Below are 27,280 nucleotides of genomic sequence, written 5' to 3' on the forward strand. Positions count from 1 at the left end.
ACCATGACTGCTGTTTTCAAACATACACATCCTTGGAACTGGAATTTTATTTGGAGAGGCCAATGCCAATTTTGCCAAACTTTATTCTGTCTGGATATGATTCTTTCAACGCACAGAAAGGAGGCAGACATCAATACTGACTGACCACGCCTGAAAGGATGGACGTCATAGGACAAGAAATCAAATAGATCACAAAATATCCACCCCACCTCAGGGAAGGGGAAAAAAAGCAGTTCTGAAAAGAGATGAAACCAGGCATGTAAAACGGGTGAGAAAGAAATCCTCACAGGTTTCCACTATTTATCTTGGAAATACATCTCACGGTAGGTGTCAACTGCACGAAATTTATGCTAGTGTTTATGCTTTAAAGAGAGACCAATTATTTTTTTAAAAGTCCTCATCCTAACATTTACTTGCTTGCTACTACTTTGCAAGCTGTAACTACCTCCCAAGCTTAAAACTGACAGAAAGGAGATCATATGACCACCAAGCAAACAAAAAAATGGCTCCGGTTTACTTTATAAATATTTGGTGCACAAACTAAAAATGTAACCTCTGCTTGGTAAACATCTGCAACTATTACAACTTACTTGCATTATAATGCAAATCTCAGTGTCCAATCAGAAGAGGTTTCCCGATTTTATTCTAAGAGGTTCCTAAATCTAATGAGGGTTTTAAAAAAATCAGCATTCCCATTTCATCTTATTCTGAGACGCCCTTAATTTTTGACAAAGGGGTTAAAATTCTTTCATAGGAATCTTGGTAAGGGAAAGTTTGATGGTCTCAATGTGTGCACTGTATAGGGTCATGTCAGCATAAACAGGAATATGCAGGTGAAGGCATGTGGAACCAGTTTAAAAAGAGATGTGTCAGGTTTAAACAAACTCCTGTGTAAACATACTAAAATACTGGCATTTTTTCCTCTGATGCCACATCGATCTTCATAAGTGGTTAACCCCCAACAGTCTGCATTAGTAACATCTAATATTTATGCAGCACTTCGCAATTTGCAAAGCACTTTGACATACATGATCTCATTTGAAACTCACCACTAAATAGGAAGGCGCTATTTTTAGGTCCCATTTTTACATGTGAGGAAGCTGACACTAAATGGCTGACTTGCCCAAGCTCACAAAGCTGGTGATAGCTGAGTGGGACCTGAACACAGCTCTCCTGGCTTTAAATGGCTTGCTTTTGCTACTGCACCATGCTGCCTCAAAAACTGCAATCAGAGTAAATAAATGCCCAACTCTCAATCCCCATTTAAGCCTCCCCGACCCACACACACCCACCCCCAGTCTAAGTTATAGGTAGCTCTAGAAGGTCTTTGCTCCCTACGGAAATAAGAGTTTTCTTCGTTTCTCTGGGAAACATTTATCTGGCTAAAGTGTTAAATGAGATCATTAAACACCATTCGACATACACTGGAAAATATCTTAGTCACCAGCGGTTCTGCATAGGCATGCCTATGTGCATTTTTCTAGGTAGTGGGTCAGATTCTCAGAGTCCATGACCCGAAAAAGGTTAAGAACCCAGGCTAGAGGCAGTGGCTAGATATCTCTCCAAGAAGCTAAATCCACAAAGTTCTTAATATAAAGAGTTTTATCTAGGCCTCATACTGTGCCCCACTTACCTTCTGCCTCCCCTGCTCCATGTCTTCTCTCAGGGCCAAGAGGGTCATTCAGTATCTACAACTATTTTTTAAGTCATATGTAAAACCCAGAGTAACCAATAACATATAAATCAATGACTTGTAAAAAATAAATTTAAATTAAAATAATTATCCATTAAAATGTAATCCTTAACACATACTCTTTTCTTTTAGGACTTAACTACCCAGAATGACCATTTTCTTACCATAAGCACTCCAATTCTCCAAAAGAAGTTTCACAAACATAACTATTTTGAACTCCTGAAATACCATTCTTCACTAAGAACCCTTTAGATTACACAGAAGACAAGGTAGCGTGCAAGGAATTCTGAATCTGTTAGGGAGTTCACTCAACTATCATACCAAAAGGATTTAGAATTTTTTTGCTGGGGGGAGGGAACGGAGAAGAGTGGGAGAGAGAATGAATGCAGCCCTATTGTCTTATTGCTTGAAAACTCCTAATTTGAATCTATAAGATATTCCTACTAACCAGTCAACTTGAACATCAGAAGTACAGTCTCTTTTCATCTTAAAGAGAGCTTTTCAGTCCAAATCTGTATAAACAAACTTTGTCCTTCAATCTTTCAACTCCTCGGCAGTTTTTCAAGGTCACTTTTGCGAGCAACGACAGAGGCCTGCCTCTAGCGACTTTGCTATACCACTCCAATTCGAAGAGTCCAAAATCTAAACCCCTAACGATCCTCTTAGGTAAATCCTTTACTTGAGGGGAAGCGAGGGAAAGGCAAAGCAGCACCCTCCAAACTTTTCCTCTAACAGGGCCTGCTCCTTTTCCCTACCCAGAGACTGAGGGCTGCTGGCTCACTGTTCCACACCGAGTCTGCTGCAGAAATGTTCCAATGACCTTCATTCCATCTTTGCAAATAAAAAGAAAAGAAATAATTGCTTTTTAAAATCAAGTGTATTACAGATCATAGTACATGAAACAGAAGACTTCACTATTCACAAGAACTGGCTGGTTACAGATTAGCAACCTGCATTAGCTTCATATCCCTAAAGAGGAAAAAATATATATATCAAGGGCAAAAGACAAGGTGCCTGTACTCTTAACTTTCCTATTCACAAAATGCAGGTAAATTAAGATTTCAAATATTTCATACAGAAAATGAAAAGCATGTTGTTCACGTCATTTTAAAGAATCAAATCAACGCCTGACAAAATGTGTGAAACTGGTGGGAAAAGATTTGCTCTTGTCACGGCCAATATAAAGGAGAAGTATGTTTCTAATCAGCATTCTAACCGAAAATGTACATTTTAAAACAAAGATTGTTAATTAATTAACTGGTACTTAGAATCTAGAAGCAGACAGGTAAATCAAGAAAGTTATGGGAGAATCTCACACTGGCATGTGGGCCTTCACCATTACAACCTTCATCAGTGCAAATCATATTTTCATACAAATTTAGAACGGCAATAGTGTTCCTTCCACCTCTGAAAACACAGATGTCAACAAAGTGCATGGAAATAGAAAAAGTCTTACAACAACTCAGCTTATTCTGTAGGAAAGCTTCAGTGCACTTGAACAAAGGAAAATTATTTGGAAAACAGTTAAGTTTACCCAATGCAAAGAGAAAGTGCTTTGCTTCTGTGTGCCCCTGAAAAATGACTAGCCTTTCTTCATGTACCTGATCTTGTCGAAACTCAACTAGGAAAAGAAATCCCAGTTGAAGGGCATGCAAAATCTAAACAGAGCAAGGTATTCTAGGTGCACCAAAAGGTATGCATGGAATGTAAAGTGGCCATTTTCTGAAACAGTGCAACTTGTCTACACTCTCTGAAGCTAAACAGTTTCTACCATTTTAACACAAAACAAAGAATTAAACTTACCGAGAACTGCATTAATTTTACATGTAGTTATTTATATCTCCATGGACAGGGAGAATTTAAGTCACTCCTATCCCTCCCCCCCAAAGAACGGAGGAAACAAAAGGCAGCAGGAGATGCAGAAACCTGAATCTGGAATGTCCACTCCAGTGAAAACCCGAACAGCTGTCCCCCCACCCCCCAGCAAACTATTCGCCATTTTTCTTTGTCTTTCAGCTGACCCCTGCCTCAGTGAAAAACTCCGAGGCTCCAATGAAACCCTGCAGCCTCCTTCCACTTTAACAGTCAAAGGCATTCAATCTAGCATGCTATTTGACACCAAACCTTGCCTCCAGAGTGGTCCCATTGGCTGAGCTGCTTTATCGGCTAAGAACACAAAGCCATGATTGGCTGTTCACGTCATCAGTTATCTCCTTTGTACACTTCCTGTTTTAAAGTTACCTTGAGAAGCAGAACAGGGGTCAGATCCAGACTTCAAACTACGAGGAACTTAAGGTTTGGAAATGCCTGGCAAATGCACACAGCAGATGCACTAGGGCCACATGTGCTTCCCAAACAGGATACTGCAAATTTAGAACTGTTCTTAAAATCATGTGAAAAGGCTGTTACAGTTCCCACCCAAAGGATTTCTTATTGGCTGTCAGAGTTCCATTTAAAAAATTTAAGGTAATTTAACTGCTTCTGATTGGCCATCAAAGATGTCGGCAAGATAGTGCTACAGTATCCTATAGCAGTAAACTAGAGAAGCAATGTGCACAAGGTCGGAAAGTTGTATGACTTAACTATCTTCAGTTTTCTGTTGAGCATTAACAGAAGAAGAAAAAGAAAACTGGGTGGGTTAATCCAATGGCTCAAAAGAAAATGAAGCTTCTTTATCAGTAACAAAGAGTGATACCAACGGCCATACAGCAGTTTGCCAGATTATTAAAAAGGCATCTGTCATTACCGTCCGTGGCAATTTTAAAAGCCCATATTAGTACCAGGGTAAATCACTTTATTTTGAAACACAAACTAATCTAAATAGGAAAATTCGGCAGTAACGTATGATGTTAGTGACAGGGACAGCGGCATTTCCAAACAGTCTACCAGGAACCCAAGAAGGAAATATAATGATAAAGGGGGAAAAAACTAGCAAAGATAGAACAGTAGTGAATATATTATTGTTTAAAGCATGTATAGTCTGATGGTTTAATTTATTTAGGGTGATCATAAAATGTTACTGATTATCTTTTAATATCACAAAGGATAAACCTTTCTATTATCTTTTCAATAATAAGCAGCAGGGCTGATCTCAGGAGAGACATTGTAAGTATTATCGTTACTGAAGACATTCTGGGGTGCTAAAGTTTACCAGTGCTGGTTGAAGTTTTGCTTATAGATTTTGGGCCCAAATATTTATGTTTTAAGGGAGCCTCCTAATATGGTGAAAATCAGTTAACACGTGCTTTCTCTTTCTTTCACTTAATTATTATTTTTTTTTTTTACAAAATATTCAAATAGAAACAGCTCACTATTATCTGAGGCCTTTAACAATCTCCTTAGATCTGCTTCCTCTCATCAAAGCTAAGTATCCCAGGACTAAACAACACACAACTGTTTTGCCAGGTAGATGAAATCTTTTCTAGAAATGCCTCAGTTGGTCTTACATGAGAGGTCATCGTGGGCATATGCAGAGATTCGGCAGAGCCCTGAAACAGAAGCAAAGTGGTCTGTCTGATCACTTTGCCATATTAACTTCTCTACATGCATTCCACTCATTTCCCACACTGAAATGAAATAATTTCTGAACACCAATTAGTGCCAGGTTCTGTACTAGGTACATTACAGACTGTACCTCTCTAATCCTCACCATCCCCTTTTACATGTGAAAAGGAGTGAGGTTCAGAGACGTTAACAACTGGCCCCTAGCCAGCCATACATCTAGGATGCAAACTCAGGTCCCATCTAGGGTGGTACTCTTCCCATTGCACCACATTGCTTACCAAGACATGGAGAACCTAAGGACACATCCAAGGAAATTCTTAGGTGTCACATTTATGTACAGATAGCACAACCATAACACCCAACTTCATAAATTTAAAATTTAGAAATATGACCAATGTTGAATTTGATCTGTTGGTTAGAGACCTAGCTAACTAAGTATCTGACAAAATAGCACCCTATAAGTTGATACAAATTTTATTACTAAACTATTAGGAACATTTACACAGCAGCAAATCACATTATAATTTATAAGAACTTGAAACTAACAACTAAATCATTAAAAACAGTATACATTAAAATATTAAGGGATTGCATGGTAATTTCACTATGGCATCTAAATAAGAGTTTAGTTATGCTAACAGAGTGCTGCAGGGTGCATTGTGGGGCAATCCCTCAAGCTACAGAGCTGCAGGTACTACAGTTCTTTTCTCAAAAGTTTAGATTACAGATTCTGAACAGCTACCAACCTGGGAAGGGAAGGCAGCAGGCCAACAGTTGTGTGCCTTATCCACGCTAGAGCTTCTCTTAACCCCACAACACTGGCGGTCAAGTCAGCTGCAAAGGCGCTCATTTGAGGGTTGGGAGGCAGAGGAATAGGGAGAACATGTTCACATCAATTAACTAGTGTCACTATGACAAAACAACTAAGTACTTGGGAGTCAGGCAGAGCTAGTTTCAAATTCTGGCTCCCCTATTTATTAACTGTATGACACTGGACTAATCCTGAGCCTCAGTTTCCTCATCTGTAATATATGGATATCACCATCTATCTCACAGAGCCGCTTGAAGGATTAAATGAGCTAACGTATGTAAAGCATACTGTTCTGTGCCTGAGTAAGAACTGAAAAATGGAAAGTGCTACAAGTCATCCAATGCAAATTCCTTGTTTTACACAGGGGTTAAGGTTCAGAGAGGCCTATCTCCTTAAGGTCCTGAAGCTACTATGAGGGAATGTCTCTCTTCCATCTCCAGCATACCCTGCAACCCTGCGGAAAGCAACTCCTGAGCCATAAAGGACAGTGTGGGAGGACCACCAGCTGCTACTAAAAATCTTCCCCGGTTTTTATGCCAGAAATCCATGCCTTTCACCACCAATCCTGGCGGCGGTCTGGTTATTATTCCAAAAGCCTACCCTTCGACTCAGCTTTTGATGTACCAGATTAAACCAAACATGTCCCTTGATACTCTGTGAAGGTCTCTGGCATAGTTTTTATTAGTTCTTAGCATTTTCAAGAAAAACACTTCAACCCCTATTTCTCATCAACAGTCACCTTAGTAGAATTCAAGCCATCAGTGGGAAGAGAATTCAAATTATCCTAGAATTTCCATTTGGCAGCCTGACCCATTCACTTACTATAGCTTTCTCTTCACTAGCCTGTCATTGCTGTAAACTAAGAGCCTCATGAGATCTCTTAGATTCCAACTCACATTCTTCCCTGGTCCTGAATCTCAGCAGTCCTCTACACCAGACAACTGCATCTTCTTGCCCTAAAAAAACGCCTAGATCACTATGAGACAAGACCAATGCCTCTAGTTACATGGTTCAAGCTTTAAAGCTCTCAAAGAAGGCAAGGTGGGAAGATGCTCTTGGTCAGAAAATTGATTTTGAATCACAGCTACCTATGTACTAGCTAGCTGTTACTTAATCATCTCTAAGCTCAATTCTTTATGTATAAAATGGAAAACATAACACCAACTCAGAGGAGTGCTGAGGCTTAAATGAGATAAGTTAAAGCACTCAGCATTAATACCTATCATGTGGTAGGTGCTCAATTAATATCTAAATATACACTTGACTACAGGACGTGTCTCATGTTTTTTGTTTTGTTTTGTTTTAAAGATTTTTCCTTTTTCTCCCAAAGCCCCCTCGTACATAGTTGTGTATTTTTAGTTGTGGGTCCTTCTAGTTGTGGCATGTGGGATGCCGCCTCAGCATGGCTTGATGAGTGGTGCCATGCCCTCGCCCAGGATTCGAACTGGTGAAACCCTGGGCCACCGAAGCGGAGCACGAGAACTTAACCACTTGGCCATGGGGCCAGCCCTTGTCACATGTTATAATTACCTTTTACCATATCTCTATTACCAGAGAAGAACTTCTTGAACGCAGCGGTTGTGTCTTATTTATATCCACATACATCCCCAGTGTTAGTACAGAAATATAAATCAAACCCAACCTTAGCCATAGTGTCAATGAAATAACAGAGAGCAGTGAGGATTGAGGAAAAGTGGAGAGTGAATGTCCCATCTAAAGGGGCATTTACTATAGTACTCAGCTCCAACTGACAAGGGCCATGGAGCAATGCTGGTTTACCCCACTAAGAGCTTCAGATTCAATAAAAGAAGCAAAAGCCAGATCCCAGACACAAAAAGTTGATGCTAGAATAGTTCTTGATCTGGCATCTTAAGGAATGACTTAAGGACCAGAGTTATGGCATAAGTTGGGCTCAACCACCATGACAATTCCTGCCAAGCACAGGGTCTTGCTCAGTACCCTAGATTACCTGATCTTGGAGGTTACACTCTATCCCAGCGGAAACAAAATAGCAGAAAAGAAACTGGGTTCTTCAGAGGCCTAAACAAACATTTTATTGATGGTATCCTTAACTAAATGGCCCCTTTGGACTTAGTAAGCAAATCTAGGGGTCCCAAGAATTTTCAGAGAAGAGAACCTCTAGAAAAAAATGAACTTTTCATATGTTGAAATGGGGACACAGTCATATTTACCTGAATATTAAATACGCTGTGAGCCTTATTATATACTAAACTGATGAGAAGGATGTATATAGCAGTTTGTTTTGTATTGATGTTGTTATAGGTTAGGGAGACGAAGTATTTTTTTAAAAACACCTTTAATCCAACTACCCAGAATCAAGCACTGTTAGTATTTTGGGTTATACACTTTCAGAAATTTTTCTTAATGTAAATGAGACATGAGGCTGAGTTAGTCCCTCCAGTATTAGACAATACTATACAAACTGTTTTGTAATTTTTTTCACTTAAACAAATGTGAATAATTTTCCATATCAAATATATACCTATATCATTTATAATAATTGAATTATATTCCATTCAATGGATGTACCATAATTTTTTAATCAGTTCTATATTAATGAATAATTTCAATGTCTTCAATTTTAAAATATAAATAGCATCACAGAGAACATCCATTAAACCCATTCCTCGTACTACTACCCTCATTATCTCTTCCAGAACCATTGCAACAGCTTCATAAATAGTATCATTTTGTCTGATTTAAAAAAAAAAAAAATGAAAGCCAGATTGTTTTAATGTTAAATCTTTCCATTTTCAATTTTGGTTCAAACTCTTAAAAAATTATAAGCAGATCAAAGAAAATTGAGGGCTGCCAGATTTTAACTTCTGACCCATATCCTTCATCTAACTTGGTCCTGAACAACTATTAGTTATTTCCCTAATTAAACCCACCTTCAAGGTTTACAAAAAACTGTGTTGACATATTTTCCAAAGAATCTGACAGAAGTTCTGAAGATAATTCCCAAAGAAGTCCCAGAAACATTCTGAGCAATGATAACATCATTAGAATAGCGCTGGTGCTCAGTAATGGTTGCTCAATAAATGAATAAAGTAAACTAATAAATGAGACCTTAAGTAGATTATAAATTCTGAATTATTTGTTTTTAAAAAATAAATTATATTCTCCGAAGTATAAATTAAGACCAATGGATGGAAAACTATTCTAGAGGGACTTATTTCAGCTCTCAGAGCTATCCAAAGATGGCACAAGCTGCTACGGATAGGATTTTAGCACAGGCTGTTTGAACACTTGACAGGAATATGTAAAGACAAAATGAAAAAGAGCAGCCACGTGGAGAAGCAGGGAAAAAGAGCCCAGTCTTTGCAGCTAGACAGATTTAGATTCTATTCCCTCCTCACCTCTTTTTAGCTGAGTAACCTCTGGCTAGTTACTTAACCCCACTGAGGCCAATTTCCTAAACTGTAAAACATCTTGCAGGGCTGTAAGGATTAAGAATACTTTCATTCATTCAATAAATATTTACATGTGCAAGCATTGTGCTAACTAAGATCTGGGGATCCTAAACAAGACACAGTCCCTGTCCTCAAGGAGACTAAAGTCTATTATAACAAAGAGTTACAAGTAGAGACAAGTTACAAGTAGGAAGTTATTGTAAGAATTACGATAGGGACAAGCGCATAGTTTAGGACATAAGCAGAGCACCTGACCCAGGGCCTAACTCAATTGCAAGCTGGTCAGAGAAGGCTTCTTTGAAGATTTAAAATCCTAAGAAGAATAGGAACCTACTAAGACAAATAAGCAAACTGCATGTGCCAAAGCCTGGAGTGGAGAGAAAGCATTCCGTTCCTGGAAGGGCGGTAGTTTGGAATGGCAGCAGCCCAGAGGCAGGAGGCTAGAATTAAAGTTAGAAAAGTAAACAGGGCTGGACAAGGTTAAGAATCTAGAACATTATTCTGAGGACAATGGTGAACCACAGAAGACTTTTAAGTATAGGACTGGCACAATCAAAATTACCCTTTTAAAAGATCATTTTGGGCACAACATGGAGAAGGAGAGAGGGCAGAAGGATGGCAGCACTCTAGACAGATAACAGGGAAAACAGGGTACCGCAGTAATCTAGTTACTGGAAAATGTAGTAGTGGAGATGTTGAAAAGTAGATGAATGGGAAATATTAAGAAGACAAAAAATCATTAAGACCAGCGGTTAATAATGCATGTAGAATAACAACATTGTGCTTGATAAACAGGAAGTGCTCCAAGAAACAGTAGCTGCTACTATTATTATTGTTATTGGTAACGGGATTAGATGTCTTGAAATCACTAAGAGTCTACGTTAAGTTGGAGACATATGTTATATGTTCCCAGAAAAGTCTTTTCCCACTATTGGCCAAGCTGTCTTCTACAAAAGGATTCATTTTTTATTTATAGACTTTCTACACCAGAACTGTTCAACTGGGCTGTACTACACACCATCATAACACGAAATGCTTATTAGGTGTTCTCACAAACAAGGATCCATGGCCAAGTCAGTTCACGAAACACTGCATAATGTACACTTTCTCTTGAAGGGTCATAAGGCACAGGAGCACGAAGGCTCTGTATGCTAACTGCAGTAAAGCAATGCATTTCACTTTGGCCATTATTTTGTCAAAGATCCTTTTTTCATCCCCAGAGGACACTTATTAGCATTGTATAAGAACTAATGTCCAATGAAATAGCTCGGGAAATGGGGCTCTAAGCCATCTTACAAATTTTAGTGGAATGCAAAGACTACAGGTAACTCTATTCTTACCACCTTCCAAAATGGTTGGAGTTTTATACACATTATGGCGTTTCCCTTTTTAACTTAGTCCTATGGAAAATGACATTCAATATCGCCAAAACTAGCAATCCTCTGCCTCCCAAGTTATTGCCAACCAAGTATGCTTTGCTTCTTAAAAAGGCCCCAACTTGGGGCTGGCCCCGTGGCCGAGTGGTTAAGTTCCCAAGCTCCGCTGCAGGCGGCCCAGTGTTTCGTCAGTCTGAATCCTGGGCGCAGACATGGCACTGCTCATCAAACCACACTGAGGCGGCGTCCCACATGCCACAACGAGAAGGACCCACAACGAAGAATATACAACTATGTACTGGGGGGCTTTGGGGTGAAATAGGAAAAAAAAAAATCTTAAAAAAAAAAAAGGCCCCAACTTTGTTATTTGATAATGAGCAAATTCTAAGGTACCTACAGTACTAATCACTTACAGCAATAATTTTTAAGATAGTTAAAAATGACAAAGATGTTCAACAGGGGAAATAGCATATACTTTCTCTGTTCTCTTTTAAATGGACAGAACATGCCACTGGTGAGGGGATATGTTTTCTTAACACTGGGCAAAGAATCTCATTTCAAATAGATCACTGGACAATTTGCAACTCCTGAGGACAGGGTTAACAGTAATTAGAGACTAAAACCTTCAGTAACTCTAATCGATTTAAGGCAGTGACGTGATACAAAATATGCTATACTCCAATATCATTTCCTATTAGTCACTGAAGCTTTATTGAAGCACTGCTCATACCCATGAAAGCATTTAAGAATAATTCTTGAATATGACTTATAACAATATACTGTTGATTTTAAATGAAGGGTATTCATTTAAATAGGACACTTTACATACCTTGGACATGGAGAGTTGAATCTTTAATTTAAACCTATTCTACTAGAAACACTCAAACGCAAAGGTTAGACTAGTCCCTCTCTCTAAACTGCACCTGAAGTCTATCCATTAGAAAGCTCTCACTGTATAAAAGAAAGCACACTGGATTTAGAAGTATTCTGCCTGTAGACAAGCAAGAACTTAAACCAAAATGGAAAATACAAGTCCCATGCTGAAAACGAGTACAGGCGTTGCCTCACTACTATCAAGTACATCACTGCTAAAACATGGAGAAGTGTGGGAAGGGTGCAGCAAATTTTGCAACCTCGCAAAAATTTCTGGAAGGAAGAAAGATTTTTTCCCGGAACCATTCCACAATGTTGTCTTCCTGCTTACTTCAAAGAAAATGTTACCCAAGTGACTACAAACCAAACTGACAGTCCTACTCAAGTGACAATTTCTACAATTAGGAAAAATTTTAAATGATATAATGCAAACCTCTTTCTGGACAGAAGGATAAAACTAGTTGTCATGATATCAATAATCATTGCCGTTTGGCAAATATGAAGAAGTTTTCATCTCATCAGAATCATTACCACTAGGAACCTGGGGATTAACAGAGGCAATGAGGAGACAACCTAACCCGGAAACAAATGATCTACTACTTTGTGCATTTGTAAGTAATACTGACCTCACACTCGTCCCCTGTAGATCAGCCCCTAAACCACAACAGCACAACTAAATTAGGTTATTTCATGTCAAGTGGTTGCTCCCCACGTAGAAATCTTACTGTACCTCACAGAGTAGATAATTACAAAAGGCCTCCTCATCAGGGAAGCTCTAACTGGCTGTCAGGACAGATTTTTATGCTGCTCAAAAAAGAAAGTGATGTGCTCATTCTTATTAAGGCCCACTCAGTGACAGGCACCTACCACATGCTATTGTATTCATTTTTCACAATTACTCTATAGGATAGGTATTATTACCACTACTTTACAAAGGAAGAAACTAAGGCTGAGACAGGTTAAGAATCTGACCCACAGCTCACACAGAGGGTAAAAGCATTGCAGACAGAATTCTTTCCCAGGTCTGACTCCAACATCAGTGCCCCTTCCAAAGGTACTTTTTGCCCAAAGTATTTTAAATCCATTTCCTCCTACAATTAATCTACTTAAATTATGTTAGGTGCTTTGAGCCTCTGTGGGAAAATACTAAAATGACCTTGTAGTCTTCCTAACTAGTCACAGTGCATGCATGAAAAACTGAATAAACAAAATGAAAAGAGAGACCGTAAGACATCAGATAACTCTCAGTTTGCTTTGAGCACAAGAAATAGAATGGAAAAGAACAACTTGCTGGCTAAGGAATGTTATTCCTAGGTTGTATGCCTGAGGCTGGAATGAACTTCAAGAAGGTCATCTGTGACCCTAATAATACCCTCTGCCTTTCTCCCTCCTGTGAATGAGGCAAATTTGTCAAAACACAAAAGGTACCTTAGAGTCATCTCTGCTATCAAGTCAATGCTTCCACAGGAGAGACAATGTTGTCCCGTGGAATAAGCACTGGTCTAGGAATCCAGTGATCTGGCTAGACTTGCCTGTGCCCTTGCAAAGTTAAGTGACCTTGTCAAGGTCATCACACTCTCTACGGTCTCAGTACAAAGGACATGCCTAAAAGAATCAAAGGTCACTTCCTGAGCTAAGATGCAAGGATTTTTCTTTTTTCATAATATTCTATGGTGGCAAGAGAACCCAGTGTTTAAGAGTAAAGGCTCCACAGATAGTGTAAGAATTAAGAGTTACAGACCAATGTTTGATTCTGGGCTCTGCCACTTATTCACTGTGTGACCTTGAGCAAATTACTTAACTCCTCAGTTTCCTCACATGTGAAAATGAAGGTGGTAAGAGTATCTACCTCATACTGTGAGAGGATCATTTACATAATACACTTATACCCTAGTTGGTACAATATAAGCACTCAATAAAAGGCAGGAACTATGATATTATTCCTCAGTTACATTCATGGATCTTTAGTCACTCAGTACTTCTGAACTACAAGATAACAGAAGTGAACTTCAAAATTGCCTCAGAAAGACACCCAGCAAGGCCCCTCATTTCACTGCCTCCATTTCTCATACACCGGGATAAGAAACCTTGTATCTTCTAGTACAACTAAACAGTTCTGACCAAATTGAAAACGTGTAAGCATAAATGAGATAACAGACTTACTTGGTATAAAGATTAATAAAATGACATGGACACAATCTGTAAAGTATACAGCATTGGTATGACCTTTTTGCTAAAACGACAAAGCAAGTTCACAAGTTTTGTTGTTGTTTTTTTAAGATTGGCACCTGAGCTCACATCTGTTGCCAATTTTTTTTCTTCTCTCCAAAGCTCCCCCCAATAAATAGCTGTAAATTCTAGTTGCAGGTCCTTCTGGTTGTGTGCTATGTGGGACGCAGCCTCAGCACGGCCTGATGAGCAGTGCTAGGTCTGTGCCCAGGGTGCGCACCGGTAAAGCCCTGGGCTGCCAAAGTGGCGCGTACTGATTTAACTGACTTAACCACTTGGCCACAGGGCCAGCCCCCACAAGTTTTTAATACAAACTCAGACCTCCTGGGAGTTCAAGATTTCTAGGTTTGTCAATTCCAGATGATGACAAGATCCAGCAAGTGGCCATGGGTCTAAGGAGCTAATATGGAAAGAAGGCGGCCACTGGTGTTGAAGAGCAAGTAGTCAAGAAATGCTTGCTGAATAAGAAAGACACATGTATACACTTGTTTTTGTAACCTTGTCTAGACTTACTAAAAAAGAAACTCAGTTACAGATGCCATTACATTCTTCACATTTGGTTAACGTCATGACTGAGCCAAAGGAAACTGAGATGACCAATGTATAAAACGCATGGCAAGCCCTATTGCCCCTCATACTTTTGATTCTTAATCTTCCACACTGCAATGTGATTGCAAATAAAATGGAGGAGGAGACTCTCACCTAATCATTTCAAAACACAAAGCAATTATGACTTCCAATTTACTGGTCTCCCCTGGAAACCTGAATTATTTAAAGGTTTCCATGCAAAATGGGAATTGCAAATATTTTATTGTATCCAGTTTTAATTTTACCCATCACTCAGGAAAAGCATACCCTGGAATTATTATCCCACAGTTTGAAGAAGGCATTAGGCTTTGGATAGGTCCCAGTGTTTGGAGACAAACCTCCTAAAGAACTGGTGATGTTTGAAAAAGCTCTCTAGTGAGCTCTTTACACTATGCACTTGGTAGTTCCTCCCTGCTTAGCATTAATCACTTCCATATATAGAAAGACTATGTCAGCAATATTCTGAAGGCTGGTTTTAAAGAATGCAGATTCTTAAACTTTCTGTGTGTGTTCTTCCCCATTCTACCTGGGTTCAGGAAAACTCCAGCAGTTTATTTTGTAAATCTTTCCCTTCACAACAGACACCAAGGGATATAAATTAAATACCTAGTTGAAGAACCTACATTCCATATGGTTACCATTCTGTGGTCTGAATCTTTGAAACAGTATGACAGATTCTTATTATATTCTCCCACTCAATACACTCCTAACACCCAGAAATCAAAGAAAGATGATCCACTTTGAAATATAAAACTATCTTGGAGGGGCCGGCCCCGTGGCCGAGTGGTTGGGTTCGCGTGCTCCACTTCGGGGGCCCAGGGTTTCACCAGTTTGGATCCTGGGTGCGGAGACAGCACCGCTCATCAAGCCATGCTGAGGTGGCATCCCACATGCCCCAACTAGAAGGATCCACAACTAAAAATATGCAACTATGTACCAGGGGTCTTTGGGGAGAAAAAGGAAAAATAAAATCTTAAAAAAAAAAAAAACTATCTTGTAGTTTGACTAGTCATGCTTATGTTGATAGCATGATGTAGCACATACAACTACAGGCTTTGGCATCAGGCAACTTGGATTCGAATCCCGGCTCAACCACTAAGTGACACTGGACAAACTACTTAACCTCTCTCTGATCCTCAATCTTCTCATCCACAACATGGGGATGATGCCCACCTAACAGGAATGTGGTATTAAATGTGCCCCAAGATGTCAATTTCCTTCCTCTACTACTTTCCCCTTCTCTCTCAAAAATGTAGTTGCATTCACATAAAACTGACCAAACCTGGGGCCAGCCCAGTAGTGCAGCAGTTAAGTGCGCACCTTCTGCTTCGGCGGTCTGGGGTTCACCGGTTCGGGTCCGGATGCAGACATGGCACCACTTGACAAGCCATGATGTGGCAGGCATCCCACATATAAAGTAGAGGAAGATGGGCACAGATGTTAGCTCAGGGCCAGCCTTCCTCAGCAAAAGAGGAGGATTGGCGGCAGTTGGCTCAGGGCTAATCCTCCTCAAAAAACAAAACAAAACAAACAAACAAAAAAAACCTGAGCAAATCTGAAAACCACAGGAGTTTCTTGAAATTGGTATAAAACAGAAGTGTAACATCTATCTAAAGCTAGAAAATACCACCCAACACTAACAAGGAAATACAAATTAGGAAAACACAGAGGTTTAACATAAATGTGTTTCCATGATCTTCAAGTCTTGAGAGGAGCACATGTAGAACAATTCAAGTTATTACAATCCAACGGAAAAGGAATGTACCCCCCAGCACGCTGACTCCAACAACTCTTGATTAGAACAAAAGCTTTCTGAAACATGAACCAGAAAGTGTTGACAAGTCTTGTTACTTAAGACAAGATGCAAGAAACTATGCGCTGGATTATTTTTGTTCTGGGATGCTTATTAAAAAAAAAATTAAGTATACAGGAAGGTGGTGTATTTTTTTTGGCATGTATAAAAGGAAATAAATGAGTCAAGGTCCAGGATCTCTGTCAAGCTCTCTTCCACTACAGAGGAACCTAACAATATCCATTCACCAGATAATTGCAAAGTATAACATTTGCTAGAAAAGGTAGCTTTGGAAACTCAGCCCTGACCTGTATCCTTCCTAGAGCAGAAAAACTTCATAGAGAACATCTCAAAATTACATGCATGGTCCTGAGACCCAATAATCTGTACTTGCTCTCAATATAACTCCTAAATCTGAAAATGTTCCCCAAAATGCTTCGTACTTTCTCACTCGTGTAGATCCGTCACTAGTTAATGCTATGCCTCCCAGGCCTGGCATTCAGTTATTAAGACTGGACACACTTCTCCAATAGGATCCGTCTCAGCCTGGGTCTGTTTACTTCCTCCTGGCATCATTTCCCAGGTCTGGTAACTCTGGACTCCAAGGCTCCACCAAACCCTTAGTGTTTCAACACTGGCACACTCTAGCAAAATCCCTGCTGTGACTATCATCCGGATATGTTCCTGGGGCCGTGAAGCCTCTCCTCCTATGCCACGCCCTCAGACCTGCCATCCATGGACATCAGGGTCGCTCCCAAACTGTGTGATGCTCCAGGTCTAACATCCCTGGATCTCAAAGATCCTCTCAGCCTGTAACTCGGGTTTCACTGTTTCCAAGCCCGGAACCCTTGGGAGCTTGCACGCCCCTAGCCCGGACCACGTATGTTCCAGGGAGGGTAACTCTGGAATTAGAGTGCCTCCCACTTCGGGCCATGCACAGGCTACCTCCGAAGTACCTGCCAGACCATCACCCTCTCTTCCCCACTAAGGCGCCTAGGCTCGCCCTCAGCCTCCCCCCAACGCCTGAGCCGTAAGGGGTCATCACCCCGCAGCCCGACCCCAAGACACGCGCCTCCCCGCAGCCTCCGATTCCTTAATCACCCCCCAGGCCGGAGACAGCGCGACCAATAAGGTGCCAGGTCCGCGGCCTCCCCGCCACCGACCAATCACGAGCGAGCCCCCCCGCCGTCGTCTTCCGCCAATGGGAGAAAGCCCGCGGGCCGGGCCGACGAGGCGCACGGACCCCGCGAGCGCGGCTGCGGCGAGAGCGGCGGGCCCGGCGAGAACACAACATGGCGGCGGGCAGGCCGGACCGAACCACAGCAGCGGCCGCGCGAGGGAAGTGAGGTCTCCGCCGAAGGCGGGAAGCGCGGCCCCTCCCCCCGCCGCCGCCGCCGCTCGCCTTCCCTCCCACAGACGCTCCCGCACACTCACACGCCTCTGCTCAGGAGTCCAGGGAAGAGCAGGAGCCGCCCCCGCGCTCCTGCGGAGTCGGGCAATGCAGAGGCCTGGGCACGGCGCAGGGGAGGGGGAAGCGTGCGTCACGGAGAACGGAGCGCGCGCGAAGCGGGGGTACAAACAAGATGGCGGCCACGCCGTTTGCACCTTCTCCCCTTCCCCTCCCCCTCCCTTGGCGCCTCGACTCCCAGTGTCTCGTTATGCGCAGAAGCTCAGTTGCTTGAAGTCTCGCGAGAATTGGGAAGGGGGCGACGACACGTGAGGCGGAATGAGATCCGGGAGCCTTCTGGCCCCGCCCTTTTGTGGGGGGCGGCTCCTGAGGCGTTGCTCGGTGACCTCCGTAGGGCGTTCTATCCTTGTGGGTGTCTGCTTTGTCGCGCACACTTTTGAATTTTAAGGAATAAATAGTTTTTTGTTTTTTTTTTTAATTTGGGACGAAAGAGAGCTGGAGGACGAAGGACGACGTGGGGATGCCAGATTAAGTGCGCCAGTAAAGAAGATAGCTACCAGTACCGTAAAAGAGGGAATTTAACACCAAAAGTGCAAGACGATATCCTCCAGAATAAAGAACGGCACTTCCCTAGAATGTCAGCTTGTAACCGTACGTCGACCTGGACACAGTTTTCCTCATTTGAATGCAGAGTTGAGAGCTTCATCAAAGTCCATTAGAAACCACAGCTACAACGAGCATTCTATCTTTTCATACTTTCTTTAATCTCTACAACCATTTAGGCCGAAGGCATTAGTATTATTTCTGTTTTACAGATGGTAAAACTGAAGCTCAAAAGGGTTAAGTAACTTGATCAAGGTCCCACAGCTAGTAAGCGTCAAAACTCAATTTGAATAGCTCCGAAACCTGTAGATAAAGTTATCAAATATTTATTGAATGGAATTATCTACAGTGAAACAGTGCATTAAGTAGCAAACAGAAAAATGAGGCTGCTCCTGCTGGTGATCACCTTGAAGTTTATAAATGACCTTGGAGCCTTTCTGAGACTTGTTTTGTAGGGGTCCAATAAAATCAACACACATTATTTCCTTCCTTTGAGTGTGTGACTCTGGTGATAAAAGTCCTTGAGAATAGTGGAATAAACCCTTGACGTGAATTCAGGAAAATTGTTTTCAAATCCAACCTTAGTAAATCTTCAGGCACTCCGTAAATATTTGATAAACGACTGAACGAAACCTAACTAGCTATAAGTCACCTGACTTCACTGAGTCTCAGTGTCTTCCTTTGTAAAATGATCTAATTCCTGCCTCCTGGGAGTATTGGAGAGATTGAATGAAATAGTGCAAGGAAGAGTGCTTTGAAAATTGCAAAAGTGTCATAAAGAAGTTAGTGATGATGATGACATTTTTCTGACATAGAAATGGCAGAAAAAATTAAAAACAGGCAGACCTAAAATAAGAAACGCTGTGTTGAGATAGTAGAAACGTGAACTTAGCTAATGGGAAAAAGCTAGGTGAGTCTTTCTACAAATAGTTATTGAGCAATTATTTCTCTTTTTTTTTTTGTTTTTTCTCCCCAAATCCCGCCAGTACATAGTTATATATTTTAGTTGTGAGTCCTTCTAGTTGTGGCATGTGGGACGCCTCCTCAGCATGGCCTGATGAGCGGTGCCATGTCCGCACCCAGGGTTCAAATCTGCGAAACCCTGGGCCAGTGAAGTGGAGCACGTCAACTTAACCACTGGGCCACAGGGTCGGCCCCCAGCAATTGTTTCTTATACTATGTTTGCAAAAGAGGTGAAAAAATGCAGCACAAATCAGTGTTTTTAGTTATTATTGTAATAATTAAGTACTGAGAGCCGTGGAGGCTGCAGTTAGCCTCCCTCCAAGAGCCTGGAGGTGCCCTCAGAATTAAACTATTAAGAGTCTACATACTGAGGAAATTAGCTAAGGGTGACAGTAAACATATTTAACAGATGGTGCTCAAGCATTGATCTGGCAGATTTGAAGTCCAGGAAGGGTCCTGGAGATACCCTTCTGTGCTAGGTGTTAACCCTTCGGTTGCTAGGTTGTGAATAGTAGGTCTCAGGGGATGCCAAGGGAGGGGAGTTGTCAGGAGGCTGGAGACAGCAGCTATTTACCAGCTAGTATGAAGGTATTTCAGTATTTTAGTGGTCAGTATTATAACTGGTAACAGTCATACTGGTGCATACAGGATAAATATTAGTCCTTGCTGTAGACTATTAATATTCTCTGCCCCTCCTTTTCTAACCACGCCCCCCCCCCCCCCCCCCCGCCCCGGCCTTTCCCTAGGAAATTATACTTCTCACCCTAATGTCATCAAGCTTGGCCTTGTTTTGATCAACAAAATGTGAGTAGAAATGGCATGAGCCACTTCTGAGCAGGAAGGTATAGGCCATCTCATGATTCTGCCATATTATTTTTCTTCTGCCAGGAGAGTTGCATGTCCCAAATAGAGCTGCTTCTCAAGCTTTGGTCTCAGAATAAAGGTGTGCAGAGCCACAGCAGACACACATGACATGTAATGTAACGTGAGTAAGAAATAAACCTTTGTTGTTATAAGCCACTGAGATTGTTTTAGTTATTTGTTACTGCAGTGTAACCTGGCTGGCCTAAACTGACTAATACAGCCCAGAAATGAGCTCTCTCTGCGGGTAAGCCGAGAGCTTGTCTACAAACATAATCAAAATCAAACCAAGCTCTGATCCAGATCATATGGGAGGCATCTCAAGAAGGCAGATGTGATTGGAATTTAATAAACAGAAGCCTAATCAGTCTTATCAACCAGTCATTCTGTAATCTGTTGGGAAAGAGATTCTGTGAACCAAAGGACTTAATTACCCGTGATAGCCCGAAACAAGGCCGTCACAGGGGTAAGCCCCGGCATAGTCCCTCTCAGCACTGTCTCGGTCAGGCCGACCTGAGCATTAGGATTTTCTGGTCCATGTTAGCCCTGTAGCAGGTGAGAATATTTCAGGCTCCTCAGCTAGGAAATGCTTCAACATGCTTTCCTGGTGTGAGTCTATGCTCACCCAGCAAATATCTTGCCTATAGGGACAGAATTTAGTGATCTGCCATCTAGAGGATCCCAGTTCCTTTTTTAAAAAAAATTTAATTATTTTATTGAGGTCATATTGGCTTATAACATTGTATAATTTCAGTTGTACTTTATTCTATATCAGTTTCTGTGTAGACTGCATCGTGCTCACCACCAATAGTCTAGTTTTTGTCTGTCACCATATATATGTGCCCCTTTACTCCTTTCACCCTCCCCCTCGCCCCCTTCCCCTCTGGTAATGACTAATCTGTTCTCATCCATGTGTTTATCTACCACATATGAATGAAATCACAGGGTGTTTGTCCTCGTCTGGCTTATTTCGCTTAGCATGATACCAGCAAGGTCCATCTGTGTTGTTGCAAATGGCACCATTTTGTCTTTTTATGGCTGAGTAGTATTCCATTGCATAGTATGTACCACATCTTTATCCATTCATCAGTTGATGGGCACTTGGGTTGTTTCCACATTTTGGCTATTGTGAATAATGCTGCAATGAACATGGGGGTGCATAAATCTCTTAGAATTGTTGATTTCATGTTCTTTGGATAAATACCCAGTAGTGGGAAAGCTGGATCATATAGTATTTCTATTTTTAATTTTTTGAGACATCTCCATACTCTTTTCCATAGTGGCTGTGCCAGTTTGCATTCCCACCAGCAGTGTATGAGGGTGCCCTTTTCTCCACATCCTCTCCAACATTTGTTGTTTTTTGTCTTGTTAATTATAGCCATTCTGACAGGTGTAAGGTGATAGCTCATTGTAGTTTTGATTTGCATTTCCCTAATAATTAGTAATGTTGAACATCTTTTCATGTGCCTGTTGGCCATCTTTTTTATCTTCTTTGTAAAAATGTCTGTTCATATCTTCTGTCCATTTTTTGATTGGGTTGTTTGGTTTTTTTGTTGTTGAGTTGTATGAGTTTTTTACATATTTTTGAAATTAACCCCTTGTTAAATATATGATTTGCAAATATTTTCTCCCATTTGGTGGGTTGTGTTTTCGTTTTGTTCATGATTTCCTATCCCTTGCAGAAGCTTTTTAGCCTGATGTAGTCTCATCTGTTTATTTTTTTATTTTGTTTCTCTTGCCTGAGTAGACATGGTATTCAAAAAGATACTACTAAGACCGATGTCAAAGAGCATACTGCCTATATTTTCTTCTAGTTTCATGGTTTCAGGTCTTACATTCGTCTTTAATCCATTTTGAGTTAATTTTTGTATATGGTGTAAGATAATGGTCTACTTTCACTCTTTTGCATGTGGCTGTCCAATTTTCCCAACACTATTTATTAAAGAGACTTACCTTTCTCCAATGTATGTTCTTGGCTCCTTTGTCAAAGATTAACTGTCCAGAGATGTGTGGTTTTATTTCTGGGCTTTCAATTTTGTTCCATTGATCTGTGTGTCTGTTTTTCTGCCAGTACTGTGCTGTTTTGATTATTATAGCTTTGTAGTATATTTTAAAGTGAGGAATTTGATGGCTCCAGTTTTGCTCTTTTTTTCTTAGGATTTCTTTGGCTATTTGGGGTTGTTTTTTTTTTTTCTTTAGAGATTGACACCTAAGCTAACAACTGTTGCCAATCTTCTTCTTTTTTCTTTTTTTTCTTCTTCTCCCCAAAGCCCCCCAGTACATAGTTGTATATTCTAGTTGTGAGTGCCTCTGGTTGTGCCATGTGGGATGCCACCTCAGTATGGCCTGATGAGCGGTGCCATGTCCATGCCCAGGATCCAAACTGGTGAAACCCTGGGCAGCCAAAGCAGAGTGTACAAACTTAACCACTTGGCCTTGAGGCCAGTCCCTATTTGAGGTCTTTTGTTGTTCCATATAAATTTTAGGATTCTTTGTTCTATTTCCGTGAAGAATATCTTCAGGATTCTGATTGGGATTGCATTGAATCTGTAGATTGCTTTAGGTAATATGGACATTTTAACTATGTTTATTCTTCCCATCCATGAACATGGAATATCTTTAGAGGACCCTAGTTCTTTTGATAATTGTATTTTTCATTTACATCAATCTATTGGATTCTGGTTTATATAACTATCAGTTTCTGTGAATACAAGAGCCCCCCTGGGAGATGGTGCCACTCTATGCTTACTATTAAAATCAGGCTTCTGAATTTGCAAGACTGAAGACCAGTTCTGGGATGATGGTAAATTCCTTAAGGTTATAGCACTGTAGAGGTACCTGTCTAGATGGCCAGCTGGACTACCTTAAGCTACACCCATCTATCTCATTCTGTGCCTTCTTTGGTCTAAAAGAAAAGCAGTAAGTGCTGAAGAGAAATACAATTCACATGCTGTGGGGGTTCAAAAAGGAGAGAGAGGGGCTGGCCTGGTGGCACAGTGGTTAAGTTCACACACTCCACTGCAGTTCAATGAACTAGGGTTCATTGGTTTGGATCCCAGGCATGGACCTATCCACTGCTTATCAAGCCATGTTGTGGTGGCATCCCACATATAAAGTAGGGGAAAATGGGCACAGATGTTAGCTCAGGGCCAATCTTCCTCAGCAAAGAGAGGAGGGCTGGCAGCAGATGTTAGCTCAGGGCTAATCTTCCTTAAAAGAAGGAAAAAAAAGGGAAAGTTTACTTTCCCTTATTATGAAATAGGATAGGAGTTCAGGAAAGATTCATAAGGATGTGATATTTGAACTGGGTCTTGAAAAATGAGTAGAATTAGGAGAAGAGCATGCTATGTGTAGGTGGCCACTAGAGCAAATATAAGAAGCCAGGGACCAATCGGGGGAATATAGAGTAAGAGGAAAAGGAAGAATTGTGTGAAAAGATATATTAAGGTCAGATTAAGCCTCTTGGGTTTTATTTTCTACTACGGAGAGTTAATGGTGGAAGTTTTTTGGTTTTGTTTTACCATTTTTAAGTGTCCAGTTCAGTGCCATTAAGCACAGTCACATTGTTGTGCAACCATCACCACTATCCATCTCCAGAATTTTTTCGTCATCACATGCTGAAACTCTGTACCCATTAAACAGTAACTCCCCATCCTCCCCTCCCCTAGCTCTTGGTAACCACTGTTCTATTTTCTGTCTCTATCAATTTGACTATTCTAGATATCTCATATAAGTGGAGTCATACAACATTTGTTCTTTTGTGTCTGGCTTATTTCACTTAGCATAATGTGTGCAAGGTTCATTCATGTCATAGCATGTACCAAAATTTCATTTCTTTTCATGGCTGAATATAGTATTCCATTGTGTGTATATACCACATTTTGTTTATCTGTTCATCCGTTGATGGACATTTTGGTTGTTTCCATCTTTTAGCTATTGTGAATTATGCTGCTGTGAACATGGTGTACAAATATTTGTTTTGAGTCCCTGCTTTCAATTCTTTTGGGTATACACCCAGAAGTGAAATTGCTGGATCATACAGTAATTCTATGTTTCGTTTTTTGACCACACTGTTTTCCACAGCAACTACACCACTTTACATTCTCAATGATAGAAGTTTTGCAAAGGGGAGTGACATGGTCAAAACTGTGTTTAAAGACAATCTGGCAGAAAGCATAGGACAGAATAGGATTTCAGAATGACCAATTGAAGAATTCCACAATAGTTCAGGCAAGATGTAATGAGGGGCTGAGCACATCAGTAACAATGAGAACAGGGAAGAGGATGACTCCAGAGCATGGAGAAGTCATTAGTTCAGGTTTGGACTGTAGAGTTTGAATTACAAGTGGGACACTGTAACCTGGAAATTGTCTTGCCTGCTCAACACCCTTACCCTTTCAAATGGTAGTAGCACTCTACTTTTTTCCTTTTTAGATTGTAGAATCATCCTTCTTCTGTACATAGTGCTGAGCGGGGAAGGTGTGTGGCTGTGAGAATGCGCTTCTCAGATCTCCAGCTGGGGGAATGCACCAACAGCTCAGCTGCTGAGCTCTGAAGTCCATGCTCAGCTTTGAAATCCCTTGCCCTTCACTCCCAGGCCTCACTTCCCACAGGCTGCTCCTGGCCAGCGACTGAGCACAGAAGGGACTTTAGGACAGGCTTTTTCCTGGGATAAGTGGTACTCTTCTCATGGACAACTTTGGCTCAAAGACTCCTCAGTGGCCTTGCCAAATTCTCCTTAGAGCTGCACTGTGGTCTAAGACGCTTCCACCTAGAACTCCTTCCTTCTCGCTCCTTCACTTAGAGTCAGACCTGCATCACTATCCAGTGGTCCTCTCGGTCTCTCCCAGCTCCTGCCCCATTTTCTTCCACAGGTGTTTTCCATAATAAATTTCTTGCATTTAATCTGTCGTGGTCTCTGATTTTCTGAGGATCTGAACTGACAGGAGGGTAGGGAGTGTCAGATACTTCATGTTGTAGTATCTCTTCTATACCACATCAGCCATAGGGGTAGGCATACAACCCAATGTGACCAATCATATGATCCCCACATCTTGGCCCAGTGCCTCCTCAGAGTCTCTCAGCATCACTTGGCTCCCAGACCACTAGCCACTTGGTCCACCTCAACCACAGACAAGGTTGACCAACTCTGAATGAGGCCTCCCAGTTCTGCTGCCTGAGGCCAACTAGTTGTGAACATGGATTCTATGGCTTCTGCAGCTTCCAGACTCTGATGACACACCACCTCACGGAGCACGAGCTCTCACTTCCTGAGCAGCTGCTGAAGGGGCCAGTGAAGCACCCTAGAAGTCTAGGGGATTTAACTACCCATAGGGCAAACTGATCGATGGGAGACAAGACAGGAAACAGCAGATAGAACAATCCACTCTCCCTTCCTTCCTCTGATGGACTGTTTCAAAGTATAATTTTGCTATACAACCTCTCTAGAAACATTCTGCATGGCCAAGTGGGTGGACCCATAAAGAGACTACTCATTATGAAGAAGTAGCAGCAAACATTTCCTTGCATTACTTGCCATCTTTTCCTGCTTCCCCGTCCCCTCATTCTCACTGCTCTAGGATTGTGCCTCCCACGTAAGGCTTTAGCACTTAACCCCTTCTTCAAGTTTGTGTTCTAGAAACCCTTGCTAAGACAGGTCACAGTTTCTGAACAGATGGGCACATGACCCAAACTAAGCTAAGCAAAGCCTTCCTAAAGATATGAAATATAGATATGGGAGAGACAGGACTTTCCTTCTGAAGGTCTGAGCTATGAGAATCTGTGGGTGGCCATCATTTCTGCTTCATGGAGACAGCCTGCCTAAGCACGAAGGCATCACAGAGAAAGAGACGGACACAGAGCCCTGACAGCCTTTGAGCACCTAGATCCAACTCTCCCCAATATGTATTAGCTGTTTTGTCATTTCTTTATCTCTCTGAAGACCGGTTTTCCCAATCGAAATCAAGAAAACATGGTCACCCATAGATCCCAAGTCACCTCTGTTCAAGAGATCAGCCAGGTGACTTTTAGGCTCAATTTTTGAACTCCTGGGAGAAAGAGCTGCTGCTTGGGCTGGCTTTGGCCAGGTGTCTGCCCCGAACCAATCAACCTTAATGTGGAGGGGGGCATAGGGTCATCTGTAAATGTGGTGGTGTCCACTGTAACCCTGTGAATAACGGTATGATAGCAAGCTGCAGGATAGAGTAACACTTCCCAGAAAAGTGGGAGTAGAGAGTTGGGCAGATCAAACAATGGCTGCTCATTCCCAGAGAATAAATAAGTGGAGAGAGGGTAAACAGAAGAGGTCAGAGGACAGATGGTATCTGACCCAATACCACCTTACACTTTGTCTAAACCAATGCTATCCAAGAACTTTCTGCAATGATGGAAATTTTTTGTATCTGTGCTGTTCAGTATAGCGGCCACCAGCCACATGTGGCTATTGAGCACTTGCAGATGGTTAGTGCAACTGAGAAACTGAATTTTTAATTTCATTGTATTTTAATTTAAATTTAAATAGCTACATGTTGTGAATGCATATTGGACAGCACAGATCTAGACTATTGGTCTGCTTGGAAAGGCAGCATGGAGTATTGGCCATAGCATGGGCTTTGGAGTCAGCCTGATCTGGTTTCAAGTCCCTGCTCTACTACTTAGTGGTATAAATTGAACAGCTTATTTAACCACTCTGAGCTGTAGAGTGAAAGATGCAAAGAAGAGTAAATGATATGTGATACCAAAAAGAGAGAAAAGGGCAAAAGATCTTCAAAAGGACAAAGAGTCAGTTGGATTTGGCAATTAGGAGACTAAGAGTGAATTAAGACAGAGAAGTATTAAAAGTGTGATGGGGTAAAAGCCAGAGCATCAATTTACCTGTCTTTTGGACATCTGCTAAGTCTCTCTCTTCTGGAGGAGGATCCCAGGCAGGGAGAGATAGGGAACACAAGCATTTCTCTTAATCTTGATGGCCACACACAGAGCTGAGAACTCAAAGCATGTCCTGAAGGTAGGGCTCCAAGGCCAAGCCAGAAAAACAGAATCAGAAACACTGTCAGTTGTGAGGTCTAGAGCCAAAGACGGGGTTGCCTAGACCAAGGAAGACACAAGGAAAGAACACCTCATGGATATACTCTCATTATATTTCA

At 41.4% G+C, this 27,280-nt stretch overlaps 2 protein-coding genes across 34 annotated transcripts in view; one reads left to right on the forward strand and one right to left on the reverse strand.

Annotated features, from left to right (window-relative positions):
* NFYC (nuclear transcription factor Y subunit gamma) overlaps positions 1-17,960 on the reverse strand; it is a 63,958-nt gene extending 45,998 nt beyond the window's left edge. For 6 of the 33 annotated variants that reach the window (XM_070260306.1, XM_070260290.1, XM_070260310.1 and 3 more), the window contains exons 1-2: positions 3,497-3,826; positions 2,449-2,524 (exon numbers count right to left, since the gene is read on the reverse strand). Coding sequence is in view for 11 of the 33 variants with exons in the window: in XM_070260301.1 (XP_070116402.1) it covers positions 15,829-16,114 (286 nt within the window). In the remaining 22 variants the exon portion in view is untranslated. Of the gene's footprint in view, positions 1-1,633; positions 2,525-3,496; positions 3,827-3,934; positions 4,089-5,943; positions 6,027-15,828; positions 17,654-17,734 lie in introns of those variants that run through there. The other 27 variants (XM_070260305.1, XM_070260297.1, XM_001503250.5 and 24 more) reach the window with 20 other exon arrangements.
* On the forward strand, positions 17,233-25,040 carry LOC111771283 (serine/arginine repetitive matrix protein 3-like). The gene is made up of 6 exons (XM_070247417.1): positions 17,233-17,330; positions 17,440-17,872; positions 18,200-18,359; positions 20,021-20,078; positions 20,163-20,259; positions 24,570-25,040. The coding sequence occupies exons 1-5, from the start codon at positions 17,233-17,235 to the stop codon at positions 20,182-20,184; spliced, it is 771 nt and encodes a 256-aa protein (XP_070103518.1). The 3' UTR covers positions 20,185-20,259; positions 24,570-25,040.
* The last annotated feature ends 2,240 nt before the right edge of the window (positions 25,041-27,280 follow it).

The sequence above is a fragment of the Equus caballus genome, chromosome 2 (genome assembly GCF_041296265.1).
Source record: "Equus caballus isolate H_3958 breed thoroughbred chromosome 2, TB-T2T, whole genome shotgun sequence".
Taxonomy (NCBI): domain Eukaryota; kingdom Metazoa; phylum Chordata; class Mammalia; order Perissodactyla; family Equidae; genus Equus; species Equus caballus.